Consider the following 24,008-nt stretch of genomic DNA (forward strand, 5'->3'; position numbering starts at 1 on the left):
CACGTCTCTCCCATCACAAACACAAATAAACAATTTTAATTACTCCCCCATCTCTTTCCTTCCTTTTTTAGAAGTCTTAACAATCTCTATTTCCCATTTACTCCTTAAACTTCTGCTCCACAACTCTACCTAAACTGCTTTGGCAAAGGACACCAATAATCTTCTAATTGGTCACAGATTCTCTCCAGTTGTGGCTTCTCTCCAGCGTTTAGCACTATGGATCATGCCCTTGTTCCTGAGCCTCTCCCTTTACTCAGCCCACGTGACACCACAGATCAGGTTCTCCCCCTGGCTGTTCCTCCTCAGGCTCCTTTATTTACACATTCCTCCTGCCCAGAGTTCCCTCTTTGCTCTCTTCTTTCTTACCTTCCGGCTCTCCCTGGGCAATCTCATTCACTACTAATCATGTCTTTTCATGACTCTTTAATCTCTAAATTCAGCCCAGTCCTCTTTCCTAAATTTCAGACTGGAATATACAGCTGCCTAACCAAGGTCACCTGGTTACTCCACAGGACTCAGACACTCAACTTGTCCAAAACCAATTGCACCATCTCCCTCCCCCACCCTCTCCTTGTAAATCCCCTCTCTTTATGAATAGCACCGACATTCAACCAAGTTACCCAGGCCAAAAGGCTCAGGGAGTCACCCTAAGATTCCTCTCTCTCCCCCTCAGGCCTATTTCCAATCTGTCATCAAGTCACATGGATTCTATTTCTTTAACAAAAAATCCTTGCCTAACTCTCCTAGTCTACCCCCACTGCCACACTTCACCCTCTCATCTTATTTAGCCCACAGCAATCTCCTAACAAGCCAGCTTGGCTCTACCATCAAAAGTTGACTCCATTTATTTGTTAACGCATCTATTTAACTCTTGTAATCTCTAAACTCCTTAAGGACAAGGCCCGTGACCTCTGCATATCCAACACACAGAGTACGCTCATAAAAGAATCATTGAGTAACAGCAATGATTTAGCGCAGGAGTGAATAAACGAATGAAATGACGAACATGCCCAAATGTATGCACTTCATTAACCTCGCTAATGACAGGCAATGAAACTCAGCTTCTTGGTTACCAAGAGTCAAGGCCCCTTTGGCTAAATTACACTCTTCAGAAGTACCTATTTTAAGGAACCCTGAAGCAAATCCTTTTGAAATGCTAGTAATCATCACTTAATTTATCTATTTTGTGAACTGGTAGTTTTGTGTATCAGATTTTCTCAAACTAGGGCACACCTGCCTGAGAATGGAATCTAGAACTCTAAACACTAATCCCAAAAGCTCTGAAAGTGACTTGCTCTGTGACCATGATCGAGGATAATATTACTGTTTCATCACAGATATAAGACACCTTGTGGCAAATATGAAATGAGATCGGAGCAATCCACCAGAGTGGTGTTAGATTTGTAAGCACAAGCTCATCAATGACTTCTCCAGTGGGGAGACAAAGACACCCCGAAATTCCCTGAAGAACTATTGAATCTTCTGGAGAATTTACACAGCCTAGAAAGACCAACCCACTCTAAACATTATAGTAAACGACCTCTCATCTTATTTGTTGAATCTATCTATTTTTAAAATATGTACTCCTCTACTCTTCTATAATGCATTAATTCACATTATTATACATGATCTTGAGGCAAGATCTTCATTTAAAAAGAAAAGAAAAACTCTGTTTACCATCACTACAATGCCAACATTATTTTCTTGGTTATATTTTTAAAAACACTCATTTGTGTACAGAATATAATGAATTATTCTAGTAATGAGAGTACTTCATAAATCAGAATACCCCTTTACCTAGATAATTCAGAGTCAAGTTGCTGCCCTCAGAAGTATCTTGTTTTTCCCCAAGTCTTTATTGTAAAATGACATTTTTTCTCATCTTTAGTCTTTAACAAAATAGCTTTTTTAAAAAGGAAATTTTTTCTTCACGAGTTATATTCTAAAAGGTAACTTTATCCTCCCCACTCAAATTCATCTTTTCTTCCTAGTATTACTGTGAACTATCATCTTGAAATACAAAGTTTACATTGTTAAAGAAATTCCATTTCCTCATTCTCTTCTCTTTTCTCTGCCAAAGCAATTTTCAGAATGCATTACAGAAATTTTATTTTCTCTTATACTGCTGAAATGAAGCCATCTTTTTTAAACAAATGGTAACTTTGAACTTTAACTAGTCTTTACAGTTGAGTGTTTTAGAAAAACAATAGAAAAAATAATTTCAAAACTGTCATTGGGTAGTAATTGGAATAAATGTTGGCCATCTCCAACCCTGGTCTTCTGCTCACACCTCAAACACATGTCTGTCCCCAAACAATTATCTTCCACTACTCACTCCAACCCTCTACCCTGGCCTGTGCCAATGCAATTTCTCTTCTTTGGTTCCTGGTGGCATCACTATCTTCTCAAATGTTCAGGCTACGTAATTTAGAGCTATTTCTAACAATTTCATTCATTACCCACAACCAATTGGTCACTATCTAATTTGTTAATCTCTCCATTTATTCAATGATGATTTATTGATACTGATAATATGTGAAGTATCAGTTCTAGAAGTAAGGAAATAAAGATTAATAAGACATGATATGTTTATTCTATGAGGTCACAGTCTTACAAGAAGTCAGACAGGTGAATAAACAGTTAGTGATATGCTACGAACTGTTTAACAACCAACTCTCAAAAACCACTCGACAACAACAAACTGATTTATATTGTTTGCCCATTTCCATTGTGTAAATAGTCCCACCAAGAGAGAACGTGGAGTTGGGAAGTGATGCTAACAACTGGATCTTGCAGACTGGTGCAAATGACTCCAACACAGCACTATGAAAGCTCTCACAGTGTGACAAGAGGTCTACTCGAGATATTATTCAAAATGCTCTGGGGATACAAACATGGGTTCTCATGATTGGTTTCATAGGATCTTCTTGGATCTATGAGCTTCCCACTCTTCACAGCTACTGTCTTAGCTGGTACAATGGATGTCAGCATGATAGATATTTCCCTAACTCAGACACCTCTGATGGCTCCCTACTCTTTACAAAATAAATTCAAAGTTATAAGGCATGGTCATTCAAGCTGCTTCTCGACTTTGCCCTGAGGTACTCTTCTAGTTTCATCACTTCACACACATCTATAAGATGTATGTTTTAGAAAATATTTAGAAGTGAAAAAGCCTAATGAAAGAGAAACAAAAATCTGTGCATGGACCCAGGATATAGTATATGTGCTGCTGAAGCGGACCTAGGATATAAAAGAGGATACAACATATTTGCCATAACAGTAAAGAGTTGGTTTGAATCTTCTCAAGGAATTTTATTAAGTATTCAAAAACCATATACTATGATTTATGAAATAAATGTATTTCTAAAAATATGTAAAAAATAAAAATACACCAAAAGACTAAATTTTTAAAGGGGTAAAGATGAAGTCTGGGCAATACAGATAAGACAACCAGATTTTACATTGGAGAATCTCAATCAAATTAGAATATTTCCACTGCATGAGAGAAGACTTGTGACCATGTCTTCCAGCTATTGCTTTTAGGTGACACTTTACCAGGGACAAAATAAAACCTGGGACTTACACAAATGACTAAATAGCACCACAGACAGGACCCCAGGCTCTAGACATCATTTTGCAGCTTTTTTAAGAGAAGTTTCATGGGAACCCACAGAATGGGGATCTGAATATTCTATTGCTCTGTGGACTTGGATGCATGCACTATATTTCTTATTTCAGAGGTTTTATTGATTCCACATCATACACAGTGAGGGAATTCATTCAAATATCTAAAGGTAACAAGTTCATCTTGGAGAGTACACCAGAAAAAAACAAGACTCAAGGACAAATGTTCTACAGGTACTTTACTGAGAGATTTTGTTTTGTTTTGAATGTGTGTGTTTTATCTCAGGCAAGGATAAGCATTTACTCACACCTATTTCGTTTGTTTGTTTGTTTGTTTAACATTTCAGGCGAAAACTATACAGTCATGCTCCATGCTGTAGAGCTTTGGTAACTCAATTCTTCAAATAATTTCTATGCATCAAGTTACTGGAAATGATACCAGGCCCTGCCTGTGGGTACCTTCTGGGCCCGCCTCATTAAGGGGTTCCCTCCATCCAAGTGAACGTGCACGTCATTCTCCTCAATCTCCACAAGTGCCGCTGGCTTGGCTAAGAGATGAAGCACACCACTCTGTACTTGCCTGGGGACACAGAGTGACCACAGTCCAGATATTTGCCAGGGAGTTTAAACTTGGACTTACTGCCACTTAATATTACCACAATACTGACTAAAAGAAAATATACAGATTATTTCAAGGAAATACAAATACATCCTTCCTTTGAGAATTCTGCCCCTACGGCACACCAAGATGTGGTGTAGCACAGGGCTAGTCATTCTCATTTGTTACACAGTCGTTGCCCACCCGGTGATACCATCAGCTTCTTAGAAGGAACAGCCTATGAAACTGGCTGCTATTGAAAACAGTGAGTGCTAGATCACATAGTGTCTTCTTTGGGGATCCACGAAAAAATTTCCTCTTAGGTATCAGGAAAAGTTAGGGTTGTTTTTGTGAACAAGTAGTTTGTTTATCTCATGGATACAGCCAATTATACAATTTGATTGTGCAGATGTCTAAAAACTAAGAGCCACAGTGTGGCCTCCCTGTAACAAAAGGACCAGGTATCATGGCATGCGTTTCATCATGTGTAGTCTCATTTCCTCACTTGCTGTAAGTTATCTTATCATATTGCATAAATGTTTCTAAACTGCCTTACATTCTAACTGAAAAGAAGTAAATTTAAAATAAACAAATGAGGGAGTGGGTATAGATCAGTGGTAGAGCACGTCCTTAGCATGAACAAGGTCCTGGGTTCAATCCCTGGTACCTCCATTCAAAATGAAAATAAAAAAAAATTGGCAAAGCTTTTTAAAAAATATATAGTGCTAACTTATAATACAACTGCATATTAACAGCTATTTTATTGGGGTTTTTTTTGGGGGGGTAGATTATTAGGTTTATTTTAATGGCAGTGTTGGGGATTGAACCCAGAACCATGCTAAGCACATGCTCTACCACTGAGCTATACCCTCCCTGCTACAGCTATTTTAAATATCACAGTGATACATAACTGTAGGCATGTTGTTGATGCAAACACTGTTAAACCATGAATGTTTAAAAATCACAAAATTGCCATTTATGTGCTAAATATTTCACTTTGTGAAAAATTTATTTACTTTTATAAAACTAAACTCATAAAACACTTGTATGACCATTTGCTTTATTTGTTTAACAAGCTATATCAAAAGGAATCCTATATTTAAATCAGTGCTGTGGTACATCGGCTCATGTAATTCAAACTGATAGACTGCCAAAATTTATTAGTCCAAGTACTCCTTAGATTAACAGAAACAGTTAACCAGCTTTCCTTTTCTTATCCTTTGTGGTTGTCTTGATTCAGGGAATATACAATGTGTTTACCAAACAAAATTCGCTGCATAAAAGGGGAAAAACTTATAAGACAAATTACTGCTTTGGCAAACAGCCTTTCATTCTTAGTTAAAATTAATGTGTGAGTTGCTTTATGTATTGTTTGTGCAACCCAGTGTCTCAACTGTGACAAAACCATAACAGATCTCTGCAGTGTGTGCCAGTAAGTAAAGTTGATGAATGTTGCTCACTGTAATGCCTACTGTTAACTATCTCTTCGGGTTAATTAGTGTTCTAAATATTACATCACTCTCTTGTATATTGATGCACTTCAGGAACCAACCTAAGACTGGCTATTCAGAGAAAATACTTTACAAAGGAAACCATATAATCATTTAAGTCAAAGTTTGTTAAACTACCACTGTAGCTTTTAGAAACAAGACAAAAAATTATAAATACCTTTTATCTTGACCTAGCAATTTCACCTAAGATAATTAAAAAACCCGTACATTTACTTACAAGTCTGATCTCTGCAATGTCCTTGACATAAAAATAAGAAAAAAAAAATCAATAATAGAGGAATGGTTAACTAATTCATATACTGGAATATACTATGCCACTCTTAATAAGCAGGTTATGGAAGTACATTTAATGACATTAGAAAAGACACAACATACATTTTAATTAAATAAGGATGCTACAAAATTATAAATATTGTACGATCTAATTTTATTTTTATAATATGCATAAAAATGGTTTGAGGCCAAAATGTGAACAGTGTTTATTTCTGGGAAGTAGAGAAACATTAGTTTTTTAAATTTTTTTATTTTTGTATAGTTGGCTCTTGGTTCTTTTACATAATTTTCCTTATTTTTGCTTGTTTTTTTGAGGGGGGAGTGGGTGGGGGTAATAAACATGAATTACTTCAGTAATTAAAAAAAAACAAAAATTACATTTAAAAAATAATTCATCTCACTAGTTGCAGAACAGAGATGTCTTCAGTTTTAGTGTGTGCCTGATTTCACTCAAGAGGAATGGTTCTGAGGTACATTTGGGGCCTGGAGAGATAAGCCAGGAAGACTCACGCCAAGTAACATCAGGCATTTGTATTTCACAGGAAGGAAGCAAGTGCACTGCTTCTACCAAAATAACCAGAAAAATGAGTCCTACTTGGACACTTTAATATGGCAATCAAAGTTGGAAGTGCACATAATCGCCTAGATTAGTGAATTCTGTATTTGGGGAAACAAAGGAAATCAACAATGGACTCTGCAAGGAGCATGGGTTTCTTGGCTGCCTGATAAGCCTGGGGAATGCAAGCCGGTTGCTGATTGATAATTTGATTGCTGTTGATCATTCTGAATGGCCCGCTTTGGAATTCCATCAAAAGAGGGAAGGAAAATTTTTATAAAATTTATAGTACATATATGCACAATTTTTTACTTGAATTTACCAGGAAAACTGCCTCTGCTCCTCAAAGCTAGATGTCCCAAGAGCAAACGTTAGAAAAAGACTGGATGACTCAGATGATTGAAAATGTGATATAAAGGCCTTTGCTTTTAAGTCTAAATCTGGTGAAGCCAGAAGTAGAAGGTATTCGTATTTAATCTCATCTGTCTGGTATCTATTACAGTGAGTAAGCTGAAGTCCATTTCTACTGATCAGATAGAGAAATTAGGGGAAAAAACAAAAAAGACACCCCCCACCTTCAATTATTCATAGAAATCGACTTAATTCTATGTTCACTTCTCAGTACTGTTCTCATATTATAGACAAATGAAGACTTCAACACAGTTTAAATCTTTTGTCCTTTTTTAAAACAAATAGCATCATTGACAGACATCTGTTGAAAGTCTGCCAGCAATGTGGCATTTGAAGGTTGTCTGCAGACCAGCTGCATCACGTCACCTGAGACTGTCGTAAATGCAGAGTTTCAGGCCTCACCCTACACTGACTGCACCACAACCTACAGTTCATCAAGATCCCGAGGGGTTTCTTATGTACGTCAAAGTTGGAGAAGTACTGTTTCAGCATTTGGGGGGTACTGGAGATAATGAAAAGGTATAACACAGGTTCTCTAATTGGAATCTAGACCAGGAGGTGAGGCTCATTCATAAAAGAAAACCATACAGGGAACGTATGCCAAGTGCCAGATAAGATAGACAATGAGTGAGAGGGGAGTTCAAGGGCAGGCAAAACGTCACTCAGAGCTGGGGCAGTTTCTGGTATCTTAAAGGAAAAATGGTACTTGTAAAAGACAGAAGAAATGACTAAGGTAGACTCAACCCATCTTTGGATAAATTTACCCTCAAGCACTTTTGTAACTATGAACTAACTAGAGCTCTGAGGAGCGAGCAGGGTCAGGAGAGAAACAGGTAGCAGGCATTTGGTCTTGTTCAATACGTCCCCAAGACATTTGCTTCGTAAGATATTTGGCCCATGTCAAAAGGACCTTGAAATCTGGTCCTATCCAAAATGTCCATGAGCATATTTGGTTCGTGCCAAATGGTTTTGGACAGGACCAGGTAAGACCCTTTGCGCATGGACCAAATGCCTTGTGGATATTTTGGACAGGACCAAATGGTCCTGCAAATATCAAGGAACTTTTTGGTATGAACCAAATGTCTCATGGATATTTCAGACATGACCAAATGTTCTGCAAGGAGAGAAACTATTTAGTCTGAACGACTTACAGCAACTTGAAAATAGAATACCAATCAGGTAGCAAAGCTTCAGAAGATAATGGAGTAAGGAGTCTTGAGAGATCACATTGGTTTATTCTGAAGTATACAGCCATCTGTGAGTGAGAACAAGTTTTTAATCCATATATATTTTACTTTTTACAATAAATGTGTTAAATTTAGATTTTGCTTAAAATATAGGGTAACCTCTTTTTGAAGCATTACTAAATCTATTGCAAAGTACAAAATTCTTTTATAATACAGTCAATTCCTAGATTATATTATTGTGAGTTAATTTTTCATTATATTTTAATTAAGCGCATTAAAAAAGATCATCCCTCTACTTACCACAGAGAAGCAGTGATTATTGTTTTGCTATCTAGTGTCACCAATCAAAAATCAATATACAGAAGTGAAAAGGTGGCACCTATCTGCAAGATTTTCTTAAGCACCCCCAAAGTCCCTCTCTTTGGCCTTGCAAGTGGTAGGACTGTATCACTGAGATATAAATAAAACGCCTTACTAACAACATCCTGAGAACACCATGGCTCAGTGCTATTCATGCCAACTGTAACTGATCCCGGGCTCAAACTTGGCACTGATGTCAGTAGCTTTTACTTATTGAGAAACTGGAAAGGTTTCTTACGCATCCAAAAATGATAATTTCCCAGGGACTCAGGAAGGTTGAAAAATATTTTCCTTCCATCTCAACACAAAGCCTACTGTCTTTAACTAATACCACTAGTAGCTGACATTTGAAACTGACAAGCAGCACATGTGCATTAGGGAGATAAGACCTGGCACATGTTGCTGCAGCCTCCTGGGATTTTAGAATGCTCGCAGCTCCAGCTGGTGGCTGTGCCCCATCCCCAGCATGACTGCTCGCTCTGGGGAAACTCTAGCCCCTCCTTCTGACTGTGATGGGGATGTGTCTGATTGGAATATGGTTCTTTTTGAAGACATTCAAAACAAGTGATCTCCTCTGTGAATAAAAAGAAAATGGAAAGGAAAAGAGGTAAGATGTGAATGTTAAGCTAAGAGATCTTAATGGAAACAGTAATATCTGGTAGAAAACAGTCAATGCAGTCAAAAGGAAATAAAAGAATCATTAGGGAGAAATATTTTCTGAAATAAAAAGGAAAATAAATGGGAGGGAAACAAGGAACTGAAAAGGAAAACTCCTCAGGAAAATACTGCTGTTGAACCAATAATACTATATTTGAATAAAGCTTTGTTTTAATTGCCCTGGAAAAATATTACAAAATATTGTTTTATTTCAGTAGTTTAATGTCAGCTGCTTTTCTATTTCTCTCTTATTAGGTCACATTGTTTCATCTTTTCATAATCACAGAGAGCCTTATTATATTTGATAAGTTTTTAAGCCAAGTGTTGTTTGACACCAAAGCAAAAGAAATCCAAAACAACAGTTATTCCGAAATGTAAAAATTTCTAGTATGTATTTTGTGCTTTTTTTGAGCTAATTGTATTAAACCCCTTACAACCATTCATGAAAAATTATATTCGTTAGCCAGGATATTTTATTAAGCAGGCATTGCTAATTATTTTCACAATTTATTTTTCTTTTATAAAAATGTCATGCAAGCTTATCATTTTAAAATGTAGAAAATACAGTCAATCCTCATTACCCGTGCATTCAATATGCAAATTCACTTACTCACTAAAGTTTACCGGTAGCCCCAAATTAATACTTGGAGCACTTTTATTGCTATTTGTGGACACACACAGTGGCAAAAATTTGGATCAACTCGTTAACAAAAATTCCCAGTTGAGGCTGAACAAAGCAATACTATGCCTTCTTGTTTTAGCTCTCATCTCATACTATAGGCAAGTATTCTTTCTGCAGTCTATTTTTTGCATTTTTGAGCTTTTTGTTGGTGATCTCACTGTTTAAAATGGCCCCCAAGCATCACGTTTAAGTTCTGTGTATAAGCATCATTTGAGAATGAGTTATGGTGGTGGTGGCTGTGAGCTCAATGTTACTGAATCAGCAATATATATTAAATAAGGTATCATTAAAAAGGAAAACATAAAACAAGGTTATGCGTTGACCACTTGACAAAAAATGTGTCCAGAAGCTTATGGAAACCTAAGCCTAGATTTCCCTTTCCAAGCAGTATTTCAGTATTCATTAATTCAGCGTTCATGGTGACTTTACAGAACGTAACTACTGTGAATAACAAGAATTGACTGTGTAAGTACGAAAAAGGTGTTAATCACAGTACTACAACCTAGACTGCCTTTTCCACCACATGGTTGCCAATGGTGGATTTTATCTATCATTTTATGTCCTGTCAAACTCACTGGTTTAAGAAAATTCTATCACTGTGTTTTAATACGCACTTCCCTGATTAATAAGCCTAAGCACATGTTATGCGAAATAGGCATCTTTCCTGTGAATTGTTCCTCATTTTTTTTTCTTCTTTTGTCTTCCTCAAGCATAGAATTATAACCAACTAATCTTTAAATATATCTAATGTTAAAGGAAAGAAGGGAATGAGTACTGATGAAATTCCCCTGGTCTTTAGCTAGCTGATTGTCCAAAGAGACTCAGATGACTGTTTAGACGTGGCGAAAAGACACCCACCCTGGTCAGACAGAGGTCCAAATTAAACTGATTCAGTAGTCTGCCAGTAGAATTGTCTCATAAAAATGACAAAATCTTCTTGAAAAAAAAAAATACATACCCAAACAGTGGAAACTCAACTCATCTCCAGTAACAGACTGTCCAGATGACCCAACGCTATCCATCCATTCCACTTGTAACACACACTGATCAGTGGTATGCGCACACTGATGTCTACGGCAGCAAGCTACTTTCTGGTAGTGTATCTCTTGAGGATCTGTGAAAGTAGTCCTACTTGTCTGCTGAGACTTTCAAAAGTGAACTATGAGGTAAAAGAACCTTAGTCCTCATCAGCTTTTGAAAGCTGTGAGATGAACCAAGCATAGAGGATTTTGGTGGAAAAGTGCTCTTCAAGATGAAACTTAGGAAATATGCTAGAAGCAAGTGATTTGAAGAGAAGCTTATATGTGGGGATAAGATTAAACTGGGAAGATGCCCTAGAAAAAAGCTTCAATATTGTTCTCCATCATTATTCCTTTTGAAAAGATTGGTGGCTCCTTTCCTAAAGTGTTCTCAGCCTGAGCCTGGGGAAGAACGGGACAGCCTGGTTTGAGAACATGGCTACAGAACCTGCAGTGGCTCCTCCAAGTCCCTTAGGCTCCTTTTTTCCTATTTGGAAAAACCTCATGCTTTTAAATGATTTTTTGCCATTTCAAAAAATAGTAATAGGTCCAAGTTATCTTAAGAACATCTAAGAGCCTTTGACTAGGAAAGAAGACCACAGGGCATCAGATATGGCTTGCTTCTTAGGATTAATTTATTTGAAGAGAAATTAAGACGCCTTCCTAAACTTTCTCCAGGACCATGTTAACATACAGAGGTGGTATTTATTTTGTTATATAAAGGAGTGATAGGATTGATGTCAAACTGGAACACAGAAAGAGATGACTCATTTTTTCCAAGTTGTTGAATATCTTATCACCTTACTTTGAGCTTTAGAGTGCGAAGCAAGTTAGTTCTAAAGGTAGTAGGCTAAGGCGTTAACCCAAAGATGACAGTACTGACCAGTGCCCTGGGATATCTACGTAAAGAATCGTGGTGCTTATAGCCTGTAATCATCGTCACCACCACCAGCACTTTGCTAATTAATTATTGGAAACAGAATTAGGAACAAGGGACTTAAGTGGGAGAGGCATATTACAGTTAAATAGGATGGTGAGGGTAAGTTTCATTGAGAAGGTTCCATTTGAGAAGAGACTTGAAGAAGGTGGGAGTTAGATGTGTGGCTATCTGGCTGGACAGCATTCTGGGCAGAGAAAACCAACAGTATAAAGGCCGTAGCGTAGGAGCACCCCAATCCAGGGGTCATTTGCTTGGCCTAGAGACTTCCCTCATATCACGTTAATCATATCATAGGAGGAACACCCAGCCATTTGCCACAGATAATTTTGTTTGTTTAAAGATCAGTATAAAATAACTAAAAATAACAACCCCCCCCAAGTCAGTGTGGTTTGATAGTGATCAGGATTATCAGCAGACGGGAGGCCAATTTGATTTACCAAAATTTCAAAAACCTGGCCATGGATCCGCTAATGCAATTACGTTTATTAAAAAAACATATGAGAGGATTTAATGCCATAAAGTTTCTTGCCATCACGGAGCCAGAGGTATTATGTTTGTGGGTCCTTCCCTAAGAGGAACCTACTTAATATTGTAGGCTTTGGAATTACAGTTCAAATCTGTAAGTTCAAGCCTGTCACCTGACTGTGTGACCTTAGGTCACACAATGACATCCTCTCAAGACTTCAGTTTCCTCATCGGTACATTGGAATAAATCACAATGATCTCACAGGATTGCCAGGAGGATTAAACCACATAATTTTTTTTAGTACAGGGATTGCAAACACAAATGCTTAAAAAACAATGGATATTATTGATCACCACTTGTCCCCTTTAGAATGTCACATCTGTTTAAATGGCTTACTCACTTAAAGATTTTAAATATAGCAAAACTGGTAGATTTCAGATCTTCTTAACAAAGGAACTAGACTTATATATGGTATGAAGAAAAAATACTTACAGTAACTGAAGCAGCCTGCTAGTACTTGTACTATTCCTGCTCCCAAGAAGAAATTTTATTTTCTGAGTCTTTTCATTTACTTAGGTGAATCAGCAAAGAAAGAAATGGAGAATCGATTCAAAGTAACTTACAAAACCTTCAAGCTACTAAAGGGTCAACTACAAGAAATGCGAATGAAAATGATATAAAAGACACAAAAATGGTTAAAAGCTATAAATAAAAAAATTAAGTTATGAAATAGTAATAAAATAGCAGCCCAAAGTAAGCTGAAAACAATATACAGCTAAAAATAATTACAGAATTTTTAAAACCATAGGAACTAGCAAAAAAAAAAAAAAATCCTAGAAGGCTTAAAAGATAAAGTAGTAACAAATTCCTCAGATTTAAAAAATTCCTTAGACTACAGGAACAAAGCAAGTTCTCTATATCGGTGGAGTCTAACAGAACTTTCTGAGACAAAAGAAATGTTCTATTGTCTGTTCTATCCAGTACGGTAGCCCTTAGCCACATGTGGTTATTAAGCACTTGAAATGTGGTAGTGACTGAGGAATTAAAATCTTAACTTTACCTACTTGTAATTAATTTAAATGTAAATAGCTACACATGGCTAGTTGTTGGGTACTGTACTGGACAACACATCCGTAGACACGAGTAGCTCCCACAGCCTGTGTTCAGGGCTGAGAGGAGACCCCTTCCTCTACTGCAGCCCTTTATTAACTGTGGCCCCTGCGCCCCTTCACATATCTCTAACTTGCAAGCAAGAAGAAGCTGGATAGCTCCACAAACATGAGGTTGAAATGATTTTCCTTCTTCCAGTCTCCGACTCAGCTAGACGAGGGGTAAGTTTTCTGCGTGTACTCTACACGATACAATGTGGACGCTAACCTTTTAACAGAAGAAAACTATGTAAAAATGACTCAGTCTTATGTCTAGCCCTCCCAGCACTCTCTCTGCCCTTCTACCCCAAGTTCACTGAAAGAGCAGTTCTAACCCCTGAGGGGTCAATGACGCTTCTGTGTGCTTTCACAGTGCCATACAGTGACTATCTTAGCCGTTCATACTTTTAAAACATCTGGTTTATTTGTTGCTTCCCCAACCCACACCGAAAACTGCTTGAGAGCAGATGCTGTCTTATTTATGAGTGGATTCCTAATGTACATTCCAATGCCTCTAAAATAACAATATTTGTTGTATGAATAAACTGAATATACCACGTTTTTTCAAAATCTTTCATTCATCCCTCAACACATTTACAGCCTGGCTTTTGTCCTCACTATTCCACTGAAATTACTTTGACCATTTCCATCAGGCTTCCAATTATGCTAAGCTGGATACTTTTCAAATTCTACTCTTCACTCCAAAGTCAGTTTGTACCAAAATGGAATTCCACATTTCCTCTCAAATTGGTTTCTCCTCCCGTATCCCCTAGTTTAATTAATGGCATTACTTACCACTTATTATCCAAGCTGCCTAAGATAAAAATTTTTTAAAGAGCTGGGAGTCATCCCTGATACTTCTCCTTATGCCACACTCAGCTGATCACCAAGAACTGAAGATTCTATAACCTTCCTTAACATCTTTTTAACCTGCTCTCTCTTCTTAATCTACCCTCCCACTACCTTAGTTTAGCCTTTCATCACTTCTTATCCACATGTTTATATGATGTAAAAAGAAAAATAAATAAATAAATGGAAACCTCAATTAAATAAATAGTTAGGAGACCAGAAGAGGGAGCTCTCATGCCCTGTGAAGATAGCAGAGCCCAAAAGGTAGAAAGACTCCTTTCTTGGCAAGGATTCAGTTGATGAAAAGCCATGCACTCTGTTTACTATAGCCCTCCCAAGCTTCCTTTTCCTCTCTATAAAAGTGTTCTTTTCCCTTTGCCTCATGGGGACTAGCACATAGCTCACCAAAGTTGCAGTCTCCAAATTACAATCCTCTGATCCTGAATAAATCCATCTTTACTAGAGAACTATCTGGCAGTCTATTTGTTTCAGGTCAACAAGGACCTTCTCTTTGCTTCTAATCAAGCTGCCCTATGACCAGTCCTCCAGACAATCATCATATTAACTTCTCTAAAATGCAAAAATGGTCACTTAATTGCCTTGCTGAAAACTCACTAACCCCACACCACTTCCCACCCTTCAACCTTTGGAATTAATCCCAACTCTTTAGCACAATTTATAAACCCTTTTCTAATCTGGCCCTTGCCTACCCCTCACTGCATGGTCCAGTGAAACATGCAGTAAGAATTTCGCATAAAACAGATTAAAGATATTCCGGCCAAAGACTTAGGCTAATTCTCTCTAGAGTACCTGACAGAAATATGCACAAAGGAATTCAAACTAAGCATTATAATACTTTATTCCTTGTATTATTTACCTAGTGTAGCACTCCAATAATTTCAGCTAGACTATGGGGAAAGGCTCTATATTCATAAGTAAGGTCTGCTGGAACAGCCTAGATCTGCACGGTCCAGTATGGTAGCCACTAGCTACAAGTGGCTATTAAGTAGTTGATATGTGGTTAGTTCAAATTGAGATGTGCTCTAAGTATAAGATGAATGCAAGATTTCAAAGACTTAGTTAAAAAGAATAAGTGTAGTTTCTCTCCCAGGATCCAGACTTTTCTGAGGGAAGTAACAGTGAAGGCAGATGGGAGGAGCATTGATCTCCCATTAGAAGCCAGCTCAAACCATGCTCTCTCACACTACTGTGCTAAACAGAACCTCTTCTTTGACTAGGCAAATGTTACTATCTTAAATTATAGCGCCAGCCATCATTTCCTTAGGGAAGCCTTTCCTGAATAACCTCTTCTTTGGGCCCCCATCCCACGTCCTCTCTACCCAACACTGACTGAGTTATATACTCAATGTATGTCCTTAGCATCCTGTAGTTTTCTCTAAGATAGGCTTTAGCATATCTGGTTGAAACTTGTCTGACTCTCCCATTAGACTGAGAGCTCCTTGAGGGTCCTAACTGTGTAGAAAACATCTTTGAGTCCCCAAGAGATAAGCATGACATTGGATTCATGACAAGTCTTCAGTACATGCTTGGACTGCTGAATAAAGAATGACAGGTGAAATGAACAAGGTAACATTTACTCTAAATCTCCCTTTCTGAAACATGTTTCAATATCCACATGATGAAGCTACAGAAACTTGATGTAAGAAAGGTCAGGAAGATCTTCTGAGATAGTTTTTTCCTTATTTTCCCATCATTTTGATTGTCATTCTTTATGAAAGATTTTCATAAGTCATCAACTTTAAGCACTTACTTGCATTTCAGTTCCAAACTCTACATTTAACTTTCAATTCCATTTGTTGCTTTAGGAAATGGGCCTCTACTTAATATCCCTACCTGTAAATAAATTCCAGTGAAAGGGTAACTTATAAAGCAAATAAAGTTGATTTCAAACATTGACTAATTCCTAGCTTTAAAATTGAAGCTAACTATCTGTCTCTAGAGGTGGGTGGAAGCAGTTTAATTGTACTTCTCAACTTTTATACAACATTCATTTAAAAATTCTTTTTAAATGAATATGAATAGTTAAATCTTAGTTCCATTTATACAATGGAATACTACTCAGCCATAAAAAAGAATGAAATAATGCAATTTGCAGCAACATGGATGGACCTAGAGATTTCATACTAAGTAAATCAGACAGAGACAAATATATGATAGCACTTACATGTGGAATCTAAGAAAATGACACAAATGAACTTAACAAAACAGAGACTCATAGACTTGGAAAACAAACTTATGCTTACTTAAGGGGAAGGAGGGGGGATAAATCAGGAGTTTGGGATTAGCAGATACAAACCACTATTTACAGAACAGATAAACAACAAGGTCTTACTGTATAGCATGGGGAACTATACTCAATACTTTGAAATAGCCTATAATGAAAGAGAATATGAAAAAGAATGTATATATAACTGAATCCCTATGCTGCACACCAGATACTAACAACACTGTAGATCAACTATACTTCAATTTAAAAAAAAAAATTCAGGATCCTGAGATTCAAGAGGAGAATCATTCCCAAATGAGCCCCAACTCTTCATTTAAAAGTTCATTCACTTGCAGATTTTATAATAAAATAAAAACTATTCTTCTTATTATAAAAGTAATATAAGCACTTTAAAGAAAATTTATAAAAACATAGGACAATAGAATTTAACATTATCATAATCTTACCACCCAAAGATAGCCACTGTTAACAGTTTATATGTTCAATTAGTACCAAATTTTAAAATCCCTGTGGTGCAACTTTGCATAATGCAATAAGGGGCTCATAAACAACTAAAGCTTAAAAAATACATAGTGGAGTAACTCCTACTATGCTTAATGATGCAAGACTTGGGACCCTGAAAGAGCTTCCAAATTAAGCTCCCATAGATTATGTGCTCCTTTAGGAAAGATACCTTTTTCTTATCATCTTTATTATGACCAAGTTATGGGACCAAGCAATGAGCCCATGTTATACTATACTATAATAAATCGTGTTATTTACTATAGTATAATACTATAATAAATAGTATTATTTACTCCATAAATGTTCATTGAATTAATATCTAGAAAGAAAGGGAATCAGCAAGTTTTTATTGTCAGGACTCTTCCTTCTATGATTACTTACCTGCTCACTCCCCAACTCCTCCCCAATGATCTCATCTGTGTCATTCACAGCCCTGTGCTTTAGCAACAGTAATAATAAAGAACTTGCTAGAGACCAAAAGTGATGCTGTAATGCACCCATAAGTTTAATCATATCATTTCCCATCTTATTCACTTAGCTAAGTTCACTTACTCAATCCTCACAATTCAGCTCAGACGTAATGTTCTTCAGGAAGTCTCCGCTGACCCCATTATCCATCCCCAGACTAAGCTAAGTGCTGTAATTCTGGGCTCCCACAGTACACAGTACAAACATCTCACAATGCATTTGCCACAACACATAGAAATTAACTATTTTTTGTGTCCACTCAAACTATAAGCTCTTTAAGACTTCTATCTTTATATACACAAATACCAGTGCAGATTCAATAAATATTTATTAAATGAATAAAAGAAAGAACAAACTCATCTCATCCCTTTTTCGTCTTAGTTTTTCTCTCTTTACCTCTCTTTGGTCAGCTGATTACCCACAATAATTATCTTAAAAAAAAAAATGAACAAAAACCCCTCTTGGCCATCAAACAGAAATCAAAAAATTAAAAACGGTAAACACTGAGTTCTGCTTATTTATCTAGCCAAAAAGTACTCCTTCCTAATATTTTGATTGATATTCAATAAACATTTAACATCGCCACCACATTCTCCTCATGTCCTCTAAAGCAGAATCACTCTCTCACAACCACACATATTACTTATTTCTTTTCTTCTTTCTCCCTGAGAAGATACAAAGTAGGTTCTGTTGATTTTCTTTACTGATGTCATCACATCTGCTCCTTTCCATTTCTAGAGCCCCTGCCTTTAATCGCTTCCAATTTATTTTGCCCTAGTTGCATCAAAGAAATAATTTAGCATACCCCAAATTAAACTACATATAAGGAATTCTTATTTCCTACTACGCAGAATTCTAATTACACAGAATCCACAATTCTTCAGCCTGCTTTTAAGGCTATGCATCCCACACTCATCTCTGCAGGTATCCTCACTTTATTTCCTCTAAGAAAATATATTTCATTGTGCTTCCAGGTATGCATTTCCCATTGAAGAGAAGCATATATTCTTACTGTACACCACAGTTAATTTGCAAATTTCTTCACTGTTACCTTTGTACATACTAGAGCTTTCCCTCTTCTTTGTGCCTTGATTCATCTTTAAAATCTGTTTACATCTCTCCTCCTCTAACAAAGATTCCTTAATTACTTTCAGGTAATATTAATTGTTCCTTTAATAAATAACCCTTCAACATTTGTATTTTACCTAACCTAACAATGTTTTAGTCCCTATTGGTAAGTTGCTCTGTGAGTGTCTGGAAAGACCTATATGTGTGCGTTTTTCGGTCGTTGAGAACAGGTGTACTGTTCTCCCCTGCAGGGCTTAATCTAGCAACATTCACACAACTTGGCTTCTTAATACATGCTGCTAATTTATTATCCTACTTTTAAAGGAACTCAACAAATGCTGTCTAAATTAAATTGAATTGAATTGGCTGTTCTCCGTCAGACTCTACAAGTGATAGTGAAATAAAAGAGCAAATTTCAATTATTGTTAGGGTTTAAAATCAGTAATACTTCCTATAATCCTATGCAATTTAGAACGTTTGCATGGAGCTTTTGCACATGTATTCAAATGTTACTTCTGCTTTTCAACACCACCCCCCCATCGTACCCCCCGACCCCCACCCCCATCAAACGTCCATGTAAAGAAAACCCAAAGCAAACTGAAAGGCACACTAGAGAACAGCTAAGTCCCACTGCTCACATTTATTTACATATCTGGTATGAAGCTACCATATCAACACTCCTCACCCTGAGAGCTTTATTTATGGCCTCCCTATGTCAAAGGATAATTGATACTTCAGAGAATTTCTGCCACAGAGCTTAATAAATTTACTTACCTATATAGTTTAGCAAGAAGAAGCAATAAAAGAAAATGCCACAGTAAATGTGGGTGCCCATTCTATATTGTCACTAGGCTAAAATTTACTTTTTGGGGAATACTAAATAAGAAATAAATTATGTAAAAAGCTATTTTGAATAAAAATTTGTGTTTATAATATTCACTTTTGCATTTCTTTTAAAGAACAAACTAAAACTATCAAAAACCTGTTATTTAGTTAATGGATGAAACAAACTTGATTAATATTTTAAACAGTAACTTACAGGATCAGCAGGTCCACAGAATTCTCGAAATGTCATTGTAGAATTATTTTGTTGAATCTCCATTGCTACACAAGGGCCAGAATACATTTCTGTCACCATTTCCTATAATATTTAATATAAAATAATATTAACAAATTAGTAGAATTTAATAATCTTTAAGTCCTCCTAATTGCATCAGTATTCCACTAAACTCAAAATGTTAAAGTTATCTTTAACTTTTTCTCCACCCATATGCTTCATGCCAAGCAGTTCCCACATTTTGTCCATTTTTCCTGCAAAAATATATTTCAGATATGTTCCCTTGTCTCCATTCCTACCACTACTACTTTTAATTTAATGCTTTACCACTTGACAATTTCACTATTTAAAATTACGTTCCAGTACATCTTCCTTTCAAAAGGCTCTCTCCCCTTGAACACAGTTCTGTCAAATGAACGTTTCTAAAGGTATAAATTTCAAAGTGTTTCTCCCAAAGAAACTTATAAAAATCATAATGAGTTCCAGCAATGAGGAATAACAGGAACCAGATTTATTCTCTCACATTAAACATCTAGAAACTACAAACGATATATGTGAAACAACAGTTTTCAGACACTGGATGACAGCACAGTACTGTGGTTCCCGAGAGAAGGAAAACAAATGAGATAAGCTGTATACTTGCCCCCATCTTACTGCCTGAAGGCTTCCAGACAGGCAGACAGGTAGAAGGAACACAGAAGGGCCCAACATTCTCAATGAGTAGAAGAGACAAAGCCTGGGGCTTAGGAAGGCCAATGAGGCCAGAATTGTAGGCGAGAAGGAGAGGAGGTCGGAGAGCTATAGGATAGTAAGCTACAGGGATCTGAGAGACATTCACTTGAGTTTTTGACTAAGAGTCTGTGTATGTGTAGAGGATACAACCCAAGACTCAGAAAATAACTACCAGAAAGCAGTAAATAAAACAATTCACAAAGATAGCATAAGGCTAAAAGAGTTTGAGCTTCTATCAGCCAGAGTGGAAAGCTCTCATATAAAGCACAGGGAATCAAGTGGTCCTCAGAAAGGTGCTGCACCATAGAAACTGGCCTAAACTAGCCTTAGATAAGGAACGCTCTGTACTCAGCCTATAAAAGCTTAAAAGTAAGTCTCAGAAGGATCAAATTGATCCTACGTAACTTGGCTAAGTGCCAGAACAAAGTTATCAAAAAGTCTACAAATAACAAATGTTGGTGAGGATATGGAGAAAAGGGAACTCTAGTATACTGTTAGTGAGAATGTAAATTGGTACAGCCACTATGGAAGACAGTATGGAGGTTCCTCAAAAAGCTAAAAATAGAGCTACCATATGATCCAGCAATTCCACTGCTGGGTATATATCTGAAGGAAATGAAAACCAGAATTCAAAAAGATACATGCACCCCCATAGCAGCATTATTTTCAATAGCCAAGATATGGAAGCAATCTAAGTGTCCAACAACAGATGAATGGATAAAGAAGATGTGGTATATACATACAACAGAATACTGCTCAGTCATAATAAAGAATGAAATTCTGCCATTTGCAGCAATGAAGATGGACTTACTTAAAGGGTATTATGCTTAGTGAAATAAGTCAGAAACAGAAAGACAAATACTCTGTTATCACGTATATGTGGAATCTAAAAAATAAAACAAATGTATATAACAAAACAGAAACATACTCAGAACAGACTAGTGGTTACCTGTGGGGAGAAGGGATAGGGGTAGAGACAAGATAGGGGTAGAGGAATAAGAGATGGAAAGTACTACACATAAAATAAATAAGCAACAAGGATATATTGTACAGCACAGGGAAATACAGCCATTATTTTGTAATAATGGCGTGTAATCTACAAAATTATTTAATCACTGTATGGTACACCTGAAACTAATATAATATTGTAAATCAACTATCTCTCAACTTTTTTTAAAAAAGGACTTTTTCAGACAAACAAAATCTGAGGGAATTCACTACCACCAGCCCTGTGCCATAGGAAATGTTGAAGTTCTTCAGACAGAAGAAAAATAATGCCAGACAAAAATACAGATTTACACAAAACAATAATAAACATGTGGGTAAGTATAAAACTATTTCACAGTAACTAAAAAAGAAAAATGTAATTGATTATTTAAAGCAAAAATATTAAAAATGTATGGTAAAGTTTATATATATATATATATATATATATAGTTGTAAAATGTATGATAACAGCACAGAATAAGAGGGGAGAAATGCAAGTATACTGTTTTAAGGTCCTTAACTCTCTATGTGAAGTGGTACAATGAAAAACACAGTCAAAGAAAAGTGCCTTTCACAGTGTCTGAAACATTCGGTGAATGGAACACTTCGGGTAGAAGTGAAAATAAATATAAAGAGCTGGAGGAAGAAGTGCAATTGAGGTGTATGGAGATCAGTATCGGAGTCATGCTATCAGGAGCTGACTGAGACCACAGGAAAGCAGTTAAGAGATGATGTAGGCCCATGTAAACCATTTCAATGACTCTGGAGGGTTTATAACGCACAAGGACAAAGTAAATTAAAATAAAGGTAATTTATTACAGAACAATACTTAAATTCAATTTCTAACTCAGTCATCACACCTACTAGAAATGCCAGAAGTTAAAAAGAGGAGGGAGAGGACTTCATAATTAATATGGTACAGAGAACCCTACTCATTAAAATCCCTAAATGCATGTCCCTGAAGTCACTTCACTATTTCACAAAGGTCTGGTGAAATTGACTTTTATGGATAACTACGCTGAGTCAGATTTTCTGTGTCATGACATTGAAGTATTGCCTACGCATAAATGTCAGGAGCCAAGTTCTCAGTGGGGCAGAAGGTGGCATGAGCATATTATCCAAAAAGAGAAGAGTGAATTTTGATTGCCTTTCTTTCATTTATGTATTTCTCTCTGTGTTAATAACAAATGCCATTCAAATTATAAACAGACGGCTGCACAAAATGCACAAAAAGGGAAGAAAAATGTTGAAAAAAGAATTCCATCAGAGTCATAAAGTGTTCCTTAAAAAATAGACTCAATAGAATTCTCAAGTCACCTAGGTTTTTACTTAAGTAAAATATTGTCAAAACAAAAAGGCACTTGTTTCCTTCCTAAATGGCCCTTTGACTGCTGTCCTTAGGTAGTTGTGATGGCATGCTTGATTTAGTGTCTATCCTCACCAGAACATAAGCTCCATGAGTGCGAGAGTGTGCTTTTTCTGTTCATTTCTGTCTCCCTGGTATCCAAGATGCTGTCTGACCAAGGTAGATACTCAATGTACGTATGGTAAAAAAATTGGATCATGATAATGCTATGTGATAGGAAATTTTTACCTTCTGATGATTGCAAATGGTGAAGCAGCAAATTTAAGTGTAAACGATCAAGATGGAATCTACTATAAACCATCAAGACAAAATCTACTATAAAGAATTATGTTATATATAACAATAAGAAGAAGAACAACAATAGCTATTATGTATTGAGTACTTTCAGTATGTGAGACTGCTTTACATGATTTATTTCATTTAATGACCACAACAATCTCATAAAGCCATAGTATTTTTCCATTTTATATATGGGTAAATGCAGGCTTAAAGAAGGTAAAGAACTTCCACTGTCACACACTGGTGGGTTGGGGATCTGAACCCAGAATCTGACTTCACAAACAAAAAAGGGAAGGAAGTTGTAAGTTGGTTGCAATGCATTTTGGGAGATAGGAAAACTCTACCATTTGAAGCAAGTAACGTGGGCAAACCTGGAACTAGAGTAGAATTGTAATACAGGATCTGGTACAACAGTGTCAGTGAGGCTGCACCATTTCACACTACACATTCTACAGTCACTTCACACCCTGACAGCAAGACACCTTCAAGTCCTGAATAATAAAATGGATGGAACCACTAATATGACCTTATATATATTATCATTTCTTTCATAAATAAGAATCAAAGAGGGTAAAGTGTTGTACTGAGAGCCAGACTAAGCCATTAGATCACCTATTCTTGTCCCTTTAGACCATGTTGCCTCTTGAGATTATTTTCACAGGGCCTACTGTATAGAATTATATAAAGCCCCTCAAATTGAGAGGCATCTAATGGTAGGCAGCATTTAAAAATGTTATCTCCTCCTTGAACATAAAACTTAAGTCTTGAATATTAATTGTCATGAGAAATAAGAGGACCAGCAGCAAATACAACCACAACAGCAAGTGAGACCCAAGATTTGCTATATCTGGTTCTTGCCACCCCAAATTACCCAACGAAAGATATCACATACATACATATTTGCATGAATACAGACCATCAGTCAGAATCATGAGAAGAGAACTTTAAAAGAATCACACATTATATACCATAAGAATATTATTTACTTCAGCAAAATATTACTGGGATAAAAACA

The 24,008-nt window shown here is 36.6% G+C and overlaps 1 protein-coding gene across 4 annotated transcripts in view; it reads right to left on the reverse strand.

Annotated features, from left to right (window-relative positions):
• The window catches only part of NME7 (NME/NM23 family member 7), a 171,904-nt gene that overhangs the window by 55,794 nt on the left and 92,102 nt on the right, over nucleotides 1–24,008 (reverse strand). For all 4 annotated transcript variants that reach the window (XM_010984472.3, XM_010984471.3, XM_010984474.3 and 1 more), the window contains exon 10: nucleotides 19,612–19,713. In XM_010984472.3, the coding sequence (XP_010982774.1) occupies nucleotides 19,612–19,713 (102 nt within the window). The remainder of the gene's footprint in view (nucleotides 1–19,611; nucleotides 19,714–24,008) is intronic.

The sequence above is a fragment of the Camelus dromedarius genome, chromosome 23 (genome assembly GCF_036321535.1).
Source record: "Camelus dromedarius isolate mCamDro1 chromosome 23, mCamDro1.pat, whole genome shotgun sequence".
Lineage (NCBI taxonomy): Eukaryota > Metazoa > Chordata > Mammalia > Artiodactyla > Camelidae > Camelus > Camelus dromedarius.